The sequence below is a fragment of the Hylaeus volcanicus genome, chromosome 7, assembly GCF_026283585.1.
Source record: "Hylaeus volcanicus isolate JK05 chromosome 7, UHH_iyHylVolc1.0_haploid, whole genome shotgun sequence".
In the NCBI taxonomy this organism is placed as follows: domain Eukaryota; kingdom Metazoa; phylum Arthropoda; class Insecta; order Hymenoptera; family Colletidae; genus Hylaeus; species Hylaeus volcanicus.
The window spans coordinates 19,787,821-19,807,217 of NC_071982.1; the positions used below are offsets into that span (position 1 = coordinate 19,787,821).

General features: G+C 44.3%; 1 protein-coding gene across 15 annotated transcripts in view; it reads right to left on the reverse strand.

Annotated features, from left to right (window-relative positions):
- The window catches only part of LOC128879321 (TLD domain-containing protein 2), a 126,593-nt gene that overhangs the window by 20,563 nt on the left and 86,633 nt on the right, over window positions 1-19,397 (reverse strand). For 10 of the 15 annotated variants that reach the window (XM_054128361.1, XM_054128355.1, XM_054128358.1 and 7 more), the window contains 11 exons: window positions 12,780-13,008; window positions 11,204-11,361; window positions 10,718-11,110; window positions 10,452-10,646; window positions 10,015-10,371; window positions 9,781-9,932; window positions 8,761-8,931; window positions 7,656-7,822; window positions 5,595-5,757; window positions 2,141-2,369; window positions 1,172-1,258 (listed from right to left, as the gene is read on the reverse strand). In XM_054128361.1, the coding sequence (XP_053984336.1) occupies window positions 1,172-1,258; window positions 2,141-2,369; window positions 5,595-5,757; window positions 7,656-7,822; window positions 8,761-8,931; window positions 9,781-9,932; window positions 10,015-10,371; window positions 10,452-10,646; window positions 10,718-11,110; window positions 11,204-11,361; window positions 12,780-13,008 (2,301 nt within the window). Of the gene's footprint in view, window positions 1-1,171; window positions 1,259-2,140; window positions 2,370-2,685; window positions 2,873-3,937; window positions 4,091-5,594; window positions 5,758-7,655; window positions 7,823-8,760; window positions 8,932-9,780; window positions 9,933-10,014; window positions 10,372-10,451; window positions 10,647-10,717; window positions 11,111-11,203; window positions 11,362-12,779; window positions 13,009-19,397 lie in introns of those variants that run through there. The other 5 variants (XM_054128350.1, XM_054128349.1, XM_054128352.1 and 2 more) reach the window with 5 other exon arrangements.

A 19,397-nucleotide genomic window follows, 5' to 3' on the forward strand; every position in this document is an offset into this window, starting at 1 on the left:
TGCAGTGGTTGTAAATCTCTACGAACGAAACGGTGGTGCTGGTTTCCAAGCTGTACACAAACATATATACTGCACGGAACTAGAAAGATCGACCCTGAACGACGATGGGGTAGAGCCGAGTCTACACGAAATTTCGTAGCTCGTTTTATTCAATTATGACAGACGTTCCATTTTCTTTTTTTTTTTTTGTATTCGAACTTCGTCCAGAGCCGATCTCTGCAGCTCTTCGGTACACACGCATGCATGTTTAATATCGCTGCTCGGTGGTGTATTCTCGCCAAAGGGATTCTAAATACAGAAGAGAATGTGTCAACAGAAACGAACGACGATTAAAGTAAAGGTACACGGTCGAGGAGATGCTCGACCGCGGGAGGTTCAAGAACGTAGAGAAAGAGAGCCGGGTGGTAAGCGTGTTTCGCGTCTCGTGGTTCTCGATTAAATTAAGTATATAACTTTTCCGAGTTCGACGTTTGGAGGAACGACAAGGTCGCGCGTAAACAGTAGGCAAAAGCAAACGCGGCGTGAAATATGGTCGGTTTACCTGGTTAAACGATGACATTCGGAAAAACATGTTTTCCTACCGGGAAAACTGAATGACGAATGTCAATATACAGGGTGTTCCTGGATTAAATGGGCAAACTTGAAAGATGAATTTAGGATTCCAAAACAAAATTAAGAAATTTCCTCTAGAAATATTTCAATGTTTTGCAAACGTTTTGTTTAAGAGCTACTGAATAATGTTGAAATTAGAGAAAATTGTTTGGTCATTTAATCCGGAAACACCCTGTATTTTCCGAACCCGAGGGGTTAGGTAAAATAAAATTTAAAGAAAGACTGCAATTCTATCGCTCAGCGTAACGATAAATTACAAGAATCCCAGCGATTATTCAACGTTCCAGTTTCCACCGCGCGTGTTATCCAATTTGTCGCGACTCGATTCAGCGATTTCGAACATCGACGCGACAAAAGCGTCGCGACGGAAGCACGATTGACAACGATGCATCCGCGATGGGTCGGGCCGCAGCGTCGCGTGACAACGGTGCACCGTAGAATCCGTACAAGCGGAGGGTGTGGCTGTGTAAACTAGAAGGTGCGTTACCGAACATCGAACAATCAATTGGGTGCCTATGTAAAACGACCGTCAAAAGGGAGGATCGGAGAAACTCGGTACCTCCGGGTCCTGGATCTGCTCGGAATCCGCCGACGTACTCGACGTCTTCAGGATGCTGTACAGCTTTACGTAGGGGGCCTTGATCAGCTGTTAGCCAATATAATCGGCCGTTTTTAGCGATTTATTTTCTGGCTTTCAGTCCAGCATCCTCGATCCTCGCGAATAAAAATGGCCAGAGTATCCTCGCATTCGTCGTAATAGTAAAAAAAAAAAAAAAATACGAATCCTCGTTTCCAAGCAATGACTAACATCGTCAAATATTTGAGCGTGTTTGCTCTTCTCAGCAAAAGTTAACACGTACCGAGGAACTCTGAGAGCTTCGTGGCGTGGATCGAGACGCTGGGCATGCTAACGATAACCTTCGTTTGAAAAATGAAAAAATTCATCGGCCATAAAAAGAAAAACAAAAGCTCGGAGATGCTTGCTAGGTGAGAACAGAATCGATACTCGGTGCCATGTCGAAAAAGGGTGGTACGGTTTGATGATGATTGTGCGGAGAGACGAGCTGTGCGAATGAAACGAACGAATGGAATGTCGTAGACAAAACCTGGTGCGTTCGACGACGAACGATGACGGTAAAGAAAAAAAAGGAAGAAAGAAAACTCGCGGAGTGCGTGTATGCTCGAGAAATAAAACTGTATGAACAGTGCCAGATAGTGATTCGATCGAGGTGCAGGAACTCGTGCCTGAGATCCAAAAGAACGACGAAATTCATGGAGACGATGATCGAATGGGAAATCAATCGTGTTGTGCGAATAACGATGAATCAGTTTCACTGCCACCCTGAACGACCCATCGATTCTAAGCGAACCGAGTGGAAAAAACTATTAGACAGAAAATCCAGGACAGTCAGCGTGGCAACGACGAACGATTCGATGACAAAATGAAACTTGGAACAAAACTTGATGGTCCCAACCGGGTCGAGTATACGTCTTTAGAGGTAAGAAATGATCGAAAGCTAAGACTCACCTCCCATGACTCTCTGGTCAGCTCCGAGATTTCGTCGCCGTCCTGGGTACGAGCTTTGCCCTCCTCCGTCGATTCGCCGCCTTCGCCGGGTTCGTGGGGAGACAATTCGGGCGACAAATCGGTGTCCGTGTCCGACAGGATGTAGCCCCGCTCCCGCCAGTAATTCTCGTCGAGTTCTCCATAAAGCGACGGAACCCACGCATGAATGAACCTGTAGAGGTCGTCCACCCTGCGAACAACAAGAACGCGTTCCTATTAATTCGGTGCTGCGAACGTTCCTCCTTCCCACTGGTGCCCGGATGCACTCTTAACCTGCGCTACTATCGTTCACCGTTATCTACGCTTAGATAACCATAATCAGTTTGCGAACGAGTAGTTTTCCGTTGCCACGGCTAATATTAACCGCTGTGCCAAAAATATCGAAACCTTGATCGAGTAACTATTCGATCGAAGTATTAAGTATCGGTAACAGTACGGAAGATATTTCATCTATAATCGAAGATATAATGAAGCTTTTTTTTTTTAAGATGATATTCGCTCAGTACCTTCGATTGACGAACGGCAGGAAATTCCTAACAGCGGGCGACACGTGCTCGTTATAAATAAAATTCATCGCGTTGCCAACTGTGCTCAGTGTCCAATTCATGTTGGTGTATTGCGAATCAGGCGTCGGGGATCTCTAGATTCGAACCGACTCCGACTTTCTCTCTCGTGACTCGCGTTTCGTCGACCCTGCAAGGACGTTTCCTATTTCTTCGCTGCGATAGCTACGTTACGTCTCGGCCTCCTTTTTTTTCTCCTGGGATGCAGAGCTAACCCGCACGGCTACGACTCGCGCGAACGCGACGCGAGACTCTATTTCTGAACGCGGCTACGGCTGCATTTCGGACAATAACCAGACCAGCTGCGCGCTGACGCGTAACAATTGTTTTTCGACGGTCACGACACTGTGGAATTCAGCGAAAATTGGGAACGATATCGCGAGACGGTGTTCGCCGCGAGATACGATAGCGGAACAATGACGTAACGGAGAATTCTGACGCGGCGACACTTGTTAGCGTCGCGCAGATCAACGAAGAGGAATTAGCGGAACGAGTCACGATAGAATCGCGTGTACCTGCAACGATTATCCGAAGTGACGTAAGTCGACTGCAACATTACGTGTTTAAAACTTCAGACGAACTTTTGTGGAGGTTTTCTTAACGGTTCATCTCTTTTCGTCGCGTTAACAAAAATAACGCTGATGCAGTACAGAGGATTCGAAGTGTATCTACTTTGTTAATTGACTCAGAGTGGTTATAGTGGTGCCATCTATGATCTCATGAAACGAGAGTTCTGACTTGGCAAACTTAGCAAATACAACCGCTGTCGAGCTAGGACGGATCGAAAGGAATTTAAAGATAATTTTGTACCATACGAACGGTGGTATGTACTGCGCGTTACTTTATCTATCGACACTGGCTCTCGCTTGTTGACTATCTCGTTATCGTCCACGCGTTATCGCAAATATATTAATGATTCTACGGCGCATCGTTCGCCAACTAGCAACAACTTGGGACCTGGTATGCGGAATTTACAGCAACGGGTTACATTCCAGCCAAGGGTACCACGCTCGGTTTTATCGGAAGAAACTATGCACCGCCACCAGTATCTCGGCATTCATCAACGGTAGGTAGCCACGGATAATGCCCTCGGGCCTCTGTGGCCATGCACCGTGAAGCAACGAGAGGTCAGCGAGAGATAGGTCGTCTCCGCCATGCAACGAATGACTCGGACAGTCCAGACCTGCCGTGTTACCTAATCTCTAAACGCGTGACGGCCGGCAAGCGACCAACTCGGCCTCGTCCTTTCGATTTCTCGAGGAATCTATCGCTACCGTCACCCTTCGAAGCTCGTGCAGGATTACGGTTGCGTGTAGATCGTACGTAGAGAGAAAGAGAGAGAGGCGCGCACAGAAAGACGTACGGAGACACACTGGATTCGCGCACATAGACACTGGATGAGTAGAATTTAAACAAAAAAAGGAACACCGTGGAACAGGTACACGGCGTTGCCGGCGCGTTTTCTTCGCTCGACTAAACTTATATCTCGAGTGGCGAACATGGAACGGAAAAAATTGCGAGCACGTTCGACGATACGCCGAGTGACTTGGCGCAAGTCACGTGACGCGGCTCGCTCGGTTCACGTGTCCCGTAAAACGCTCGCGGTATCAAAATCCGATCGCCTCTCGAGAGGGGAGCGAAGGTTGCAACGCATACGATGCTGACAAACGAGAGATAGCTTCCGATGCGCTTTGGCATGCACTCGTTGCAACTCGCGTGACCGGAGACGGTTGGGTGACGGCATTTGTCCGACGCTTTGGTAACGTTACAGTTTCACGTTGCTGAATACTGCCACTTCTCGAACTTCGCTCTAGTCGCTCTTCGTTTTACCATACGCGATGATTCACCTGTGAAGGGTCGACTTTATGAATTATCAAATTTTAAACTTGCGGCAAGAATTGTAGTTATACGAATGGGAATATTCGTATTTTATCAAGGTAATTAAAGTACCACGATACTGTAAGCGTAAGAGTCGAAGGACAGAGACACGAAATGCTCGTAAACTGAGTTTTTCGATTCCAGATACGCCTGATACGATCACGGGACGTCGTTAACCGTTTGCCTTCGAAACCTAATTCCGAGAATTACATTAACGACTTTCTCTTTGCCGAAACTACTGTTCGACTGGAAGGAAGCATGAATTCTATCGAAGAAGCTAGCGTAGAGTTCCCCATCGCGAAGTATCTCCAAGCGAAAATAGTCATTGACGGGTGGCGTTGTTGACAAACTTTAATGAGAAGTCAAGGGAGCGTATAAATAGAGAATCCAATGGCGGAGACGAGATCTATTTTGCGACTCTTGCAGCGAACCACGTGTCCGACCGTACGTTCTGGACGCTGTCGGCGTTTTCGCCGCTCAAATTTACGAAAATAACGCGACGCATGATCCCGCAAGAATCTCAACAACGGCCAAATTCGCTCCGCTTCGACCACTCGGAAACGTCGTACGAAAATAATCCTCTTGAGGCGAGGGTACGATCGTTTTATCGTTCCTTCCGGTGGAAAACGTTCTTCCACGGAAGTGACGGTAAAGAGAACGGCAAAAATAGACGTGAATTGGAAACGGATCTATATACGATGACCACTCCTAGGAACCTAGGCTTCCGAGAATGATTGTTTCGAGAAGTGCATTCTTCGGATAAACAAGAATCATCGCGTGGACGATTTATAAGTGTGTCGATTAACCTAGAAGTTGATTAATCGATGGAAGTAATTTGTTGTAAACGTTTCATTTAAAAATAGAAGCAGGAAGAGCCGGAAAGCATCGATCCTGGCTCGACGCAGTTGGCCACTGTTGACCATTCGCATATAGATACAGAAGTCGTTAAAATAGTGCATGTAAAGTTTATTTACCTGTTGCGCGGCACGCTGAACCAGTACTCAGGGCGTAGTTTCTTCTTTCCGTAGCTCATGATAGGCGTCGAGCGTGGAATCTTCTTATCTTTCGGTCTTCCGGTTCGAAGTCTCAGGTACAATGGTGGATCCTCGCAAGAACGGGCCGGCCGTGGTATGAGCTCTACGTAATGCGACAGAACAATTCAATGTAACACGTGTCACGCATCTTAATTAGTACTTTTTATTCGCGACCCGATTCAATCGACATTTGTCGTCGATGCACGTTGTCTCGACACGCTTGGAACTCGCGCGAATAAAAAAAATTACCTAAATAAATGTGTATGCTCATTCGCGAGATACATTCTCTTGTGCGAAACGCGCACAGTCGAGTACACGAAAAAAAAGGGGGGGAAAAAAATGTAATAAGCCCTTTTCGGAGAAAGTACCTCACAGTAAAAGCATTACACAGAATGTACACAGTACAAAACGTTACGAGACGCACACAACAACGCGGTTAGACACACGAAGAAATAAAACGTGAGGATCGAAAGATCGCTGCGAGTGGCGGTAATTGTAACGAGCGCTGATAACCGAGCGAGTACTCGTACGGTTCGAAATTCAGTATACACGTACACAGTGTGCAGGGTGCAACGGCAAACCGAGCGTAAGTGGGATTACAAAGTACGGTCAGAGGAACGAGCAAACACAGTCTCGCAATACGACAGTGGAATAAAAGAAAAAAAAGGAAAGTGTCACGAGTAGAGCGAAAATCAATGATAATGGCTAATCAATGTCTGCGAAGGTCGTGATACGAGAGGAAGAGGAGGGGGATAAACAAGCTAATACAGTATGAACCTACCGAGGCCTTCGAGTTCGGGAAAATTAGGTGCTTGGACTAGAGGGACAACAAAACATATGACGTTACTGCATTAGTATGAATTCATTCTCAGAAAATTGATGAAACCCGTTGTGCTGTTTTTATCGGTACGAAACATTTTTAGTACTTAATACAGAAATACGAATCCAAATGGCACAATGGGTTTCAAGATCAAGGGGACACGATAACGTTCCCCTTTAAATTAACAGAGAGTTTAAGAATGAAGTGTCTCGTACCTGGGCCCCGCGATCGCTATCGAGACGATCACGGAGTCCGAGCCAAGTGATCATGATACGAGATGCTGTTCCTCGGATCTGTGTCAACAGTCGAAACGGCTTGGAACAGCGTCAATCATTCGACGAATTGGAAATTCTCGTGGCACAGATTCGCAGAACGGCGCACGCGAATGTAATGGACACATTAAACGCAGTAAGGTGTAGAGAGAACTGGTAATGACAAACGAGTGGAGATCAAAAACTATACAAAATATTGTAAATCCTTCTCCGATGGTAAACTTCGGCTCGAGGAAATAAATTCTACACGGATCGAAAGTGTAATCGAATCGAAAGGGGGCTAAAAAATTCGAAGAAAGGGACAATAATGCACTAGCAAAGTAACATATCGGTTAAGAAGCCGTCTATACATACGAGCGAGTGCAGTGCGTGATATGTAATCCCGTTTGCCATCTTTACTGCCGTTTCTGTTTATGTATTCGTAGCTACGTGTAATTAATCATGAAATTATCGATCCTTTCGGGGCAAAGAGCATTTCTTCAATGGCGTGTTCTTGTTCACCGAGGCTTGCGTCACCTGAGAGTAGTATCGTCAAGGATAACTTTCATCTCCCTCTTTCTCCTTCCAATGAGAACTTTAATTTTTCTATTACGCGTTTCCGAGCGAATGTATTATTATATGCGTACGTTATATGAAATCGATATAAACCCTGAAAACACGCCATCTAAAAAATGTGTAATACCAGGAGCGTCCCAATTTTGATGTATAATTCGAGACAAAGATATTGTATCTTCAACATACGTACCTACATATAGATCAAAGTAGAACGCCCTGTACACGGTAAAAAGTACTCGGTGTGAGGAGACTGTCGCAGTGTGTGTGTGTCCACGATCAATGACTCATTCCATAAAATGCGCAGAGTTTAAAATACGTAATAGGTAACTGCCGTCGACAGTCCAGGATACTTACTGTCGAAGCTAACGAAGAGTTCGGGCATGTCCTCGACGGAGACCATGCTGCGATAATCCAAGCGGGGCGCGTTGGTCGAAGTTTTGCTGCCTCTACTGCTGTCCACGCTGCTGCTGCCCGACGATGTCAATGGTTGCTGTCTGATGAACGTGCCCACGGAAGACCGTCTGAAAGGCAATCGAGAACACGTGTTATCGTCCGACCAACAACGCACGTTTCTTTTCGTCCGAAATTACGAGCACGCGTTCTTCTCAAGCGACGTAGTGATTTTCCTTCGTGTGCACCGTAATTTCGTAAACGACGAGCATACACATTGCAACGCACAGTAAAGAACATTAATCGTGGGGGTCAACAACATTCAAGGTAAACATCGTATTCCAACGTGTAAACGGCGAGAAATAAATTGGGTGGCTGCTTGGGGGGAATGTACTAATAAAACGCTGTGTTCGACTTTTGTTGGTGATTCGTGTGTTGTTTGTAAGCGGTACTGTTATCAGAGAGCGATAAACGGCGCATGTGTCGTGTCGAACATTGACAGAGTTTCTGAAAAGATGTAACATTTACCTGAAAGCAGGAGCAAGAAGTTTTCGGGGCTGATCTCAACCCCTAGTTAAGGCTCAAAGAAAGTAAAGGAAGTAGCGAAACAAGGAAGGAAAGAGAAAGAGTTCTCGTGAGAAGCGTCAAAGTTGAACAACGAGTTATGGAAACCACGTTTAAGGCTAACTAGAAGTGATCGTTTCAAGAGAAGAGAGAAAAAGAAAATGAACGGTAACAAACTAGGACTGGGACTGCTCAAATAATTTAATATTCGAATACTACGAATAACCGTGAATATTTGAGTACCATTTGAATATCGTTATTCGATTTATATTTGTTGAATGTTTCAACTACCGGACTGTTCGAATACTCGAATACAGAACAATTCGACGAGTCCCTGCCTTAAAAGAAACTAGAGATCTAATGAGATAAACGTTTGTCGAAACTATATTCAAGTATGAGAGCCAAGTAGAGATAAACAGTGGAACAGCGGGGAGATTTAAAAAAAGGGAACGTGGATAAAGTGGATACAACAATTTGTTGGTTGATGTACCGGGCCCAAACTCACCCCATAAGCCCTCCTGGACCAGGTGAAAATTGAGGATTGCCGGAGTCCTGGGAGAGAGAGGAGGCGGTAAGCGGAGGTGTTCCTCCAGCCCTACCGCCCCCACCACTCTCTTCGCTGGGAGTTTTAGCAAACAGGCCCGAGCTAAAGTCACTCACCAGGTTGATCGGCGAGCTTATATCCACCACCATTACATATTCTTTGTTAGTTACATTAGAAACGACAGTAAAGCTTTTGATTAAACACAGATTACGAACACAGTCGGACTGGAACCTATCTTTAAGATAGACTTGAAAACGTTTGGCGCTAAAATGCTCGACACAGACTAATTACTGTTCGAGGCTTTCGGGTGCAGTCTATGAAAAAAATAGTTTAATGTTCCGAAAGAACGGACTGTAAAGGTATTAGGATATCGAGGATAACTTCTGGATTGAGCTGGAAACCTCACGTGTACACGCATTCCCCTGGATCGTTTACTCCTTCCATAATTTAAAAGAAATGTATCTGAACGCGCACCGCAAATGCAATAAGCCACTCGTTTCTAGGCGTCAAGTATCTAATGAATATTCTATATGTTCTCAACGAATGAGGGCATTCGTAGTAAAACTTATTCTTCGAAGTAGTTAAAATTTCTTTTCAGTAAACGCGTAAATTTATAGAATATATTTTGTGAAACGTACCTAACCTAGTTTCATTAGGAACACCCTCAGACATGCTATACATAAATATTATTTGAAATATCCTAGGAAGATTCAGCAGAAAGCAATCACAATCGTGATAAAGGAACAAACGTTACGCCATGTATTGGAGGCACCCGGGCATCGAAACCGATCTTTCCTGTACAAGAGCTATGCAAATTTTGTAACGATCTGTTTACTCATTCCTAACACAGACAAAGAGTAAAAAGTGAAATATAGAAGCGTATTATTAATTTTAGAAAAATGTTAATACCACGTAAATAGATTGTTAGGAGAAAAGAAGTTCGTAAAGATTCTAGGATTTTAATGTAGCGAAGATTATCACCTCGAGAAGACTTTGCTGAACACAGACGAATGATGGGAATCCGCGCTGTTGGGAAGGCTTGAAATTTTATCGGATCCCGATTTATTTTCGTCTTCTTTCTCACCAGTTAATCCCTCCATCCACGACAATGGATACGACAATCGTTTTAACATCTGAAACGAAAAAGAAAGAACGGCAAGTGTTATTTAGCTGTTTCTAATATTACTATTGCTATGGTATTGATAACGACGATACCTTATTCCTACGCGTCTCTTGTTTGTCATCGTCTTTATGCTCTTCGTCTTTCTCGGGTTCCTCTGTATTACTGTCTAAGCTAAAAGATACCGAACTTGCCTTCTTCCTGCCATTAATGGCGGAACCAGCGTCTAGCGTATCAGTTGTAATGTTCGTCGGAGCAATAGTAATAGGAGGGACCCAATCTGAAGATAAGACAATATCTGCGTCTGAGTATACTTTCTTTGAGGGGATATGCTGAACTACTGGGAAAGAGGGAATAGGATCACGAATGTCGATACCAGAGTCGTGGCATGACAATTTGACTAGAGATCCTTCTTCGTCTTCGGGAATCGCCTTCGACTTCGCGGGGTCGATCTGCAAATAAACGTCGACGTTAATCGAGATTCAAAGATTAATAGAGGAACGCTAAATTTCGTTAACAACCGATAACTAACCTTGTCAGAATTCAAAGAATCCTGTTGTTCGTCTTCTACCGATAATGTACACCGATCCTTGCTAGGTACTGCCCAATGGTGGTCAAGCATAGAACGTCTACGTTCCTCTAACGTTCTACTTGCTTGACCACCACCGCAAGCATCTTTAGTCTCTTTCTCTGTTTCCTTTTCTTTGGTTGTCGTTGTATTTTCTTCCTGTAAAGCATGTCAAATTATCGTATTTATTATGAAATATTTTTAAGTAAAAGCAGTTTTAACGAACGTACGTTTTGAAGATTAGTAGGAGTTACGAGATCTCTCTCGAAGGCCTTTGGAAAAGCGGCTCCGTCTCTTTCTGCGCAACTACACACGCTCTCGTTGTCGTCTGTCGTTAATTCTGGAAAATTCTCGTCCTTTCCTGGAGACTGACATTTGCGATTATCATTCTGCGAGGGTTTCTTCATATAATAAATTTCCGGCTTCTTATCCAAATTTCCCGACTCTGTATGTTGGACACGCATATGCGCAATGTCATAGTAAATCGCAGCATTCACTACAAACTCCATTGGTGCTATCACTCCATAAGATTCAGCTCCATGTTCGATCACAAGTGGATCCGAGACATTGGGGTCAAACATCACTGCATTTGGGGTGACTAACAATACTCCACCAACAACACCCTGTAAATCAAAGCACAGAGTTAGCCATGATAAAAGAAAAGAGATAGCATAGAAGATACAATACATAGAAATTACTCTAAACATAAGACTTACCTGACCATCCGTGATATGTCGAACATTGATTTTCAAAAATCTTTCTTTAAATGGTTGTTCTTCCTCTTCTATAACTGTATTTGTAATACCAAGAGGTGTTTTCACACGTTCCATGTGGCCTGGTTTAGGCGATACAGGCCTCAAGCTATCCAACAATTCTGAAAATTACAATATAATGTTAGTAATATCGAGAAAATATTCTTTTATTTTTCCCTATATCTACCACTATTAAATATAACCTACCCATCTCGAAACAGAAGAATCGGAATGCTGCGAATATATTTCTTTCATAGATAGATAAACTAATTACGTATCAATATTTAGTTACAAAACTAAAAGAATTTACATTAAAACATCTTTACGTAATCGAATTCCTAGGTAACAGCACCACACTCCATGAGAATATAGACACAGCATTCCCGTTCCATTTGACGTTAAATCGGTTCGCATTGTGTTTTCTGACAGCGTACAGGTTATGTTCGGCATGCAGTTACCGCCATATTGATATCTATAGTTTGCGTCGTTTACTCGGATCAGCTGACGTACCGTACTACCTACATATACGTATCGAATAGCATAAGAAAACTATAAACATCACAATAGTCGCTCGCGTAAAGAATTTTACGATTGTTTTATGACTTATTCAAAGGCATATCATAAAAAAATATGACCACAAAATAATTGCTACTTGATCCTTGAATTTTTAAATATTCTTTTCTCGCGACATATTTAAATATTCACAAATTCTTCTATTTCTACATCGAGTTTGCGTAGCAAAAAGCTGTAAGGCACGAATGATGTACTAGATAATTCAAGTAGGTTAAATCGCGTCTATCGATTAAAGCGTCTGTCAAAACTGAGCCAGTTATAGGTCACGAAGAGCGACAGAGAAAACGACACATGGACCTCCAGCAAAATCGATTCGTAACATATAAAATGTTGCCTATCTCGAGTACAAAAGGCTTCGCGATTGCGACAATACGAAAGGAAAATTAACGCCAGTAGATCTCTATGAATAATGTAACAGGGGGGGTGGTGGCGGTGCCTTCAGGTGAATCGGATTGACTCACCTGGCCAAATATCAAGATGAATAGGGTCTCGATTGTATCGGCTTATACGAAGTGTCGCGTTGAATATTAACGGCTGTCTATCGCACACAACGGATAGATAACGTTCGACGCCTGGTCTTGTTACACTAACGTGTTTGAACATATAGTTTGTTGCGGTGTCGCGGATACTGTAATATTTGCCTGACACGTGTTTCCGTGTAATACGATTCTGTCAATGGCATATTAAATTTCTATATCTGTGTAATAATCTTTTCGTTACTATACTGTATAAAACGTTGCTCGCGCGAAGGCAACTCGAACGCGTCACACCGCGTAGGAGAACTTCTGTTACGATGTAGATTGCGTTACCTACGCCGTAACAATAAATTCAAATCTCGCGCAACATCGGTAACGTTGTCGTCAGCCGATCCAAAAAGAACTCTATACCTTTTCGAGCAAGATCAAATGGCTAGATGAGGCGCTAATAAATTCACGATGATACACATTTCAGTGGATCGTGAAATTACCTTTTTCTTCTGGAGGTAGATCATCCTGGGACTCATGGTCGTGGCAAGGATCCGGACTGGGCGCGTCGGTAGTGGTTCCGCCTCCTGGTCGACCTTCTCCTTTCGCCGGTACCCACAATTGCTGACCAGGATAAATGAAAGTACTTCCGAGCCTGTTCAATTTGCTCAACTCGGACGGCGTTGTGTCGAACCTTGCGGCCACCGACGTGAGCGTGTCCCTATCGCCCACCTGTAATGAGAAAACGGAGACACGAATTACTCGCCTGGCCACATAATTGACGGACTGCTCTAACAAGGAGAAAGCCGTTCCAACGATATCGTGGCTTTCAGGAAAAAACTGATAGAATTCTCAGTAGAATTCTCAGCGTTAACTTCTATATCCAAGTACACGAGGTCATCGAAACACGCTCGATCATTTAAATTCGTTCTTGTCACTCTTCCTATGCATACGTGACTTCCTATGGGTGTACGAGATGTTTGACCCTGCCAATTAGAAAGCTTGGACAATACGCATTCTCCGCCGCGTCCTTGGAACCATTCCTTGACCATCGCTTCTAAGAATTTCGCACACATAACGCAGCGATACGCTATTCGTAAGTTTTAGTTCGAAGAAGACAGTTGTTTCAACGATCTCTTGGCTAACCTACCAAGACCGTAAAGATGAAAAAGAAAAGAAGGATTTGTCGAGAGTCCAGTGAATTCTAATCAGAGTTACGTGAACCGAGTCGACCGGATAGTGGTTCCAGAGTGTTCGAATGTACATTCCAAGCAAGCAGCCAACTTTCACACCTACTCCCCGAACACCAATGCAGGCGAGCCCTAAATGCAAATCGTTAGCCACGGTTGCGTAGAATAATGGCTGGCTCGTCGGATCGATACGTGCCCGATCAGGGATCATCGATCTACGCAGTAGAGTGCTTTGACGTAGTTTGGCGTTTGAACGCGTCGCGTCGACGTGCCAGCGGTTCAGGAATCGCTCGAAACCGGCCAAGTATCGGTGAAACGCAATTTCACGGGCCGGCGGTAATGCAATGTCATAAGCCGTAGCTTCCGCCTCGATCTGCGGCTCGATCATCCCAGATCGAATCGTTCACCGGTAACTGGTTTCATCTCTACGCCTGTCGTCAACGCACGGATACATCGGGATGTCGTTTTAGGTGTCTTTGGAATACACGATTGCTTATATTTACTTTTCGACGGTGATTCGATTGTTGTTATTTACCTCGAAAATAAAAGAGCCACTACAGTATTCTATTCGGAGACTACATAGTATCACGAGGAATTTGGTTTGTTGAACGTTAGACACGCAGAAATTATGTTTCCGCGAGACTAACGGTTTGGCTAGCGTTCTGGATACGTTACGTCACAATTTATTATTTCTACTGCTACACGTTCTACTGCTCTCTGGAACGGAATAACGCGATATAGGCGGCAGTTCCTGAAACCGAATACCACAATGTTCTCGTAACTGTTCACCGCGACGCTTCATCAGTGTCACCTTGCAACATTTCAACGACGTTACGGTGCAACGTTCCCTAATGCGTTGCTTCATCGAGTGTTCAACGTTTCGTTCTAAGAAGATGTCTTCCATCTCTCGCGAACCCAGAACACCTTATTTCATAAATATGAAAGCAATGTAATCCCGTAATATCCAATAAATATGCGGAGTTCCTATCGAAGATCGTAAATCAACGCGAAACTTCTTGCACGGATTAAAAGAGTAATATCTCCGTTCAAATACTTTCTCCCACGGAACTAGTCAAACTACCTTGGTTATTCCACCGGTGCGACGATGGTCTCTGGGACCGTTAGACTATTTGCATAATCCAGCAGAAATGGCGTGGAAGGGGATATCGAGCAACGGAAAATTGAATTCCTCGAAAGAGAGCGAGACCGAGTCCGGTCCATTCGCCGGCATGTTACGGCTGTTACGGAAATTCGCGACCAGCGACCTTTCCGACGACACGACGCAAAGACCCAGTCACCGCATCGTTACGCTACGTCTTCGTTAGACGATCTTGAAAAAGGGCAAAAATTTACATGAATTTTGTCGCGTTATCGAACCGAACGATACGCGAGTTCTCGATAATTTCCCAGTGCTACATCGAAAGTATCATCGTGATCGAATGGAACTCCATTTAAACCTCCTTAATTAACTGCCGTTCCAACCGAACGGTAATCGATACTATCTCGAATTATCTCGATGATACATCGAATATCTCGAATTTATCAACCTCGATGGAACGTTGATTCACCGCGAATTCCGCGTCCGCAAATTCGGGAAGTAGGTCCGCCCGACCATAGCGAGACTGAATCTACTGCACAGTAGAATTAGGACGAGCTCGTGTCAGACCAGACACGCGTAGCGTCCGACTATGGTTCGGCTCGATCTACCGCTCGATGCCTGACATAATACTCGCTCGGTTAGCGTGTATCTATATTTGTACTTTCCAATCTACGATCGCGAAATGAATATCGCGTATTAACCCCCACGAAGGAGAAAATATAACTCTGGAATCTTTGCTCTCGAGATGCCTTGTATCTCGAGAATACAACCGAAGGCAAACAGATTTTATAACGCTTAAAATGTAATTTGTGTCCCGAGAAAATTCATTAATTATTCTTACGACACCTCGCCCTTCACCTACCCCTGATTGCTCGCTATCCTTTCCCCGTTTCTCTCTGCCATCCATTTAAACATTTTTCTCTCGGCAGTTCGTCGGAGGCTCCACCCTCTCGAGAAATTAAACCGCGACGATTTTACGAAGAACGGGTTGCACATCGAAGCGTTGAAATTGCTTATTTCCTTTTGTCATCATTCGCCGATATCGAGAACGTTCAACGCTATCCTCTCATTGTTCCGTGAACGATATTTCCAGGAAAGATGGAATTTCTCCAGAGATAGAATATTCTCAAATGTTTCATCGCGATGGATGTCGATGCTCGCATTATTAAAATGGATCACGAAATGAGTATAGTTTGTACATTTTTATAGATTACGATCACCCGAATCGTAATCAAAATGCATAGCACACTCGATGAGATTAGGAGCGTAGAGCAGAAAACGTTTGATTAAAATGGATAGCATAAATTCCGACCGATAGTCCGGAGTAGAATAACCCCCTGAAACATCTTAACAGCGTTATGCCCCAGAAAGGAAGATGAATATACGCGAAGGAACGTATCGCTGAATCAATTTCTGTATGCAAGGTAATCGCCAAGTATTGTAATGCAAGGCTGCGCAGCTCTCGTTGCACGTGCAACGATAAAATTAACTTATGCAGGCCGCACGGCATTACGGACACTACATTAACCAGCGTGCCAGGACGTTAACGTAATATCAAACGATGCACACGCAGGGATTACACGATATTATTAATCCGCAATTTGCAACGGGTTTCCGCGATCGGCGTTACTTTTTATCAACGCGCCGCGTAATCTCGTTGGAATACAGTCCCGATCGGAAAAGCAGATTTCGCTCGTTCCAAGACTCGGAGTAATCGACCAATAATGAATGGGTATTCGCAGTGAAATATAGTTTGCGATCCTACTGGAATTAGAGAAACCAGTTCCTAGTAATTTCAAGCGACGAAATTATCTCTACGTGTACTCTTCCGCTAACATAGTATTTAAATTTAAGTACGTACATCGAAATTTCTTAATCGCTTCTTTACGAAGGTATCGTCAATCGATCGGCGAGCTTTCGCTCTTTCGAGAAGTGATAAAATAGGTAATCGAGAAAAAATTACGTTCTGGAAAAAAGTCGCAGTCGCGGATCCCCGAGGAAAGATCAGCGGAGAAAAAAACCGACGACGAGAGAGGCCGAAGTGGGATTCAGTGGAGAAGTAGGGGAGACAAAAAGCCACGGATCGAGGTGATGAAGCTTTTAAGGCGACCGAAGGGAAAGAAAGGAAGAAAAGAGGAGCCGCGATGTTTCGTCAAACGACGGAGCGAGAGAGGTGACCAGGCATTGTTTCAGTTTCTGCGTCTTTCGGATCAGTGTTTCTCCGCAAGGAGAAAAAGCTCGATAAACGCTCGCGTAATTTGGACGTTGTCGAAAATTTTGTAAGAGTGAAAAAAAATGCTTCTGGAAATGTCCTCGGGGTTGGGCTGTCGGTCGGACGAGATGCTTATTAAAAATGATTATTTTGCCGGGAATACATGAGAATCCCTGGTAACCGCCTCCCGTCGAGAGGGAGAGCTATCCCGTCACAAAAGATCGCGCAAGAAAGCTCCAGTTGTCCTGATTCTTTTTTCCTCTTCTCTTTTTATGTAGCCTGGGTTACCTCCGTTCCGCGTCTTTCTTTCCCGAAGCTTCTTATTCAGGGTCGTTCGTCGCGTTTTTCGCGGTTCATGTATTCGATAATAGCTCTCCGGCCTGCGCCACATTTCGCTGTCCCCCTTTTCATGGCTTCTTTGTTCGCGTAATTATCGTTCTTGTTTTCTGAACGAGCCAACCTCGAGATTTTGTTATCGGGCAAACGAGACGCGTAGCTGCTAACGAGACGGTTAATCGTTTTCTGGTTATTAGTTGTGTTTATTTTTTAGCGATCAGACTATCGCTTTATCGAAAACTTACGTCTTGGATTTTTTATTCGATTCACGGGATCTCATTCGCGAATTTCCCGCGAGTGTCGGCGTATAAAAATTTATGATTTTACTCGACTCTTCAGCGACTGTTGCAGTGGATCGATTTACGTAGTTGGACTACCTTGCAAAATTGACGAGACTCTCGTCCGATATTTCCGAAAGCATCTCCTTCCCTCGAATTTTTCATGGAGAAGCTCGCGCAAAGCGGATCGCTTTCGAGCAGCTTCTCGGAAGGTGTGTCTTGAAAGAAGATTTTCTGCTCGAGATATCTTCAAGACCCGACAGTTCTTAAATTATCTTCAACTTCATCGTAGACGTCGACTTCGGCAGACTGCTTTCGTCGGTGCTGTATCGATCGAATAGAGTTCTCTTCCGCGAAAGACTTCTCTTGCGGAGAAATCGAAGCACATTTTTCCGACGATCGCTAATTGGAAACGTTGCGAAAAAGGTTTTAATTAATTCGGGAAAGCTGGGACGTTGAATGGAGATATAGGGTCGCTTTGAATACAGCCCGACGAGAACCGTTTGCTTTGAAAGCATATTTACTGGAACGCGTTAAAACTGCGAGGAAACGTATCCAAAAGAAAAAAATAATTCCGTCGAGACTAAAGGAGTCGTTTCGTCAAAGATTAGCGTATCCTGTCGCGGGATGCAGGAGTTTCCACAAGTCTTAGACGAACATTAAAGGTATAGTCGTCGGACACCGCAAGTCTCGGGGAATGTCTAGGTTCGGCGAGTCACCCAAGTCCCTCCGAGACTCTTGAAATCCAGAGACATTATCTTTCGGTATCCGAAGACTTCGAGTACTGCCGGTTTTATACCATAGGAATCTCTAGAGCTCTCAGCGGCTCTACAGTTCTTCGAGATCCTCGAGATTCCTCGAGACCCTCGGTACCTTCCGTGACCCATCAGTATTTAGTACCGTGTTCCACGAGTTAGGCCGTTGCCTGTGTTCCATGAGTTAGTTTCATTTTCCGATCGACCAGCTGACTCGAAAACGTTGAATCGATCGAGATACATTTCCGTTCGAGCATCGCTTGCTTCGGTCACGTATCGCTAGGATCCCGCGAGAGTGGAGCCGAGTGAGATAAGAGAAACAGTTAGATTACAGACGCTAATCAATCAACTACGTGTAAGTGGTCGAAACGGACGGCATAAGCTAGGCATCGGGTCTAATCGGCGAGGCACCAGAGCAACGCTGATTACAGGTCGACATTTGGATTATAGGGCAATCATGGTCATCGCGGTACCCGTTGCACCGGATAATGGAAAGATCCGCTGAAATCACGAGCCTGGGACACACCATTAGATGGACTTACCCAGGACTTTCTACAACGGTTCGCGTAGCTAGATATCGTAATTGGCGTGTACCTATTCGGAGCAATTGCTACGTACGTGTATTTGTTGGAATAATATTGTTCTTCATCTATGTTCAAACCTTTGTGTATCTTTTACGAAAACGTATCGTGACCTTGTTTCTGTTATTTACATCTAGTTCTTCTTAGTTTTCACAATAAAATAAAATAAAGATCAATCATTTATTTGAACCCATATTCCGTTATTTGTTCATTGCAAAATAATACTTTGTTATCCACGCAGTAGGTAGGCGTGCATTAAACTTTTTCTCAATTTAATGAAAAAGCATTCCACCAGCCCCCTGTCGCCTACTTAAGTCTTAATGAGAAGTTATCGCCGAAGAGCTGTGGTTCTTACGCGAAAGGCTAAGAAAATTCCTATAAGTGAAACTCGTGGTTCACAGCTGGCAACGACGATGATTTACGAAAGGCGCCTAGCATATATTTCTCGCTTAATCTCGATGGCTGATGAGAAGACGGAACAATTATTCGACGAGCGGAAGCACAAATAGAGGAACACGTGGAAACTCGATGTGAAATTGTAACCGAGCAACCTGGCGAGCATCGAACAGGACCAATCGCCGCGTCACACCGATCCAGGGACGAGCTTCGCGAAACGTCATCGGCTCCCTAGGGTTTCCGTTTGCGCAACAATTTCACTTCCTCGTTGTTT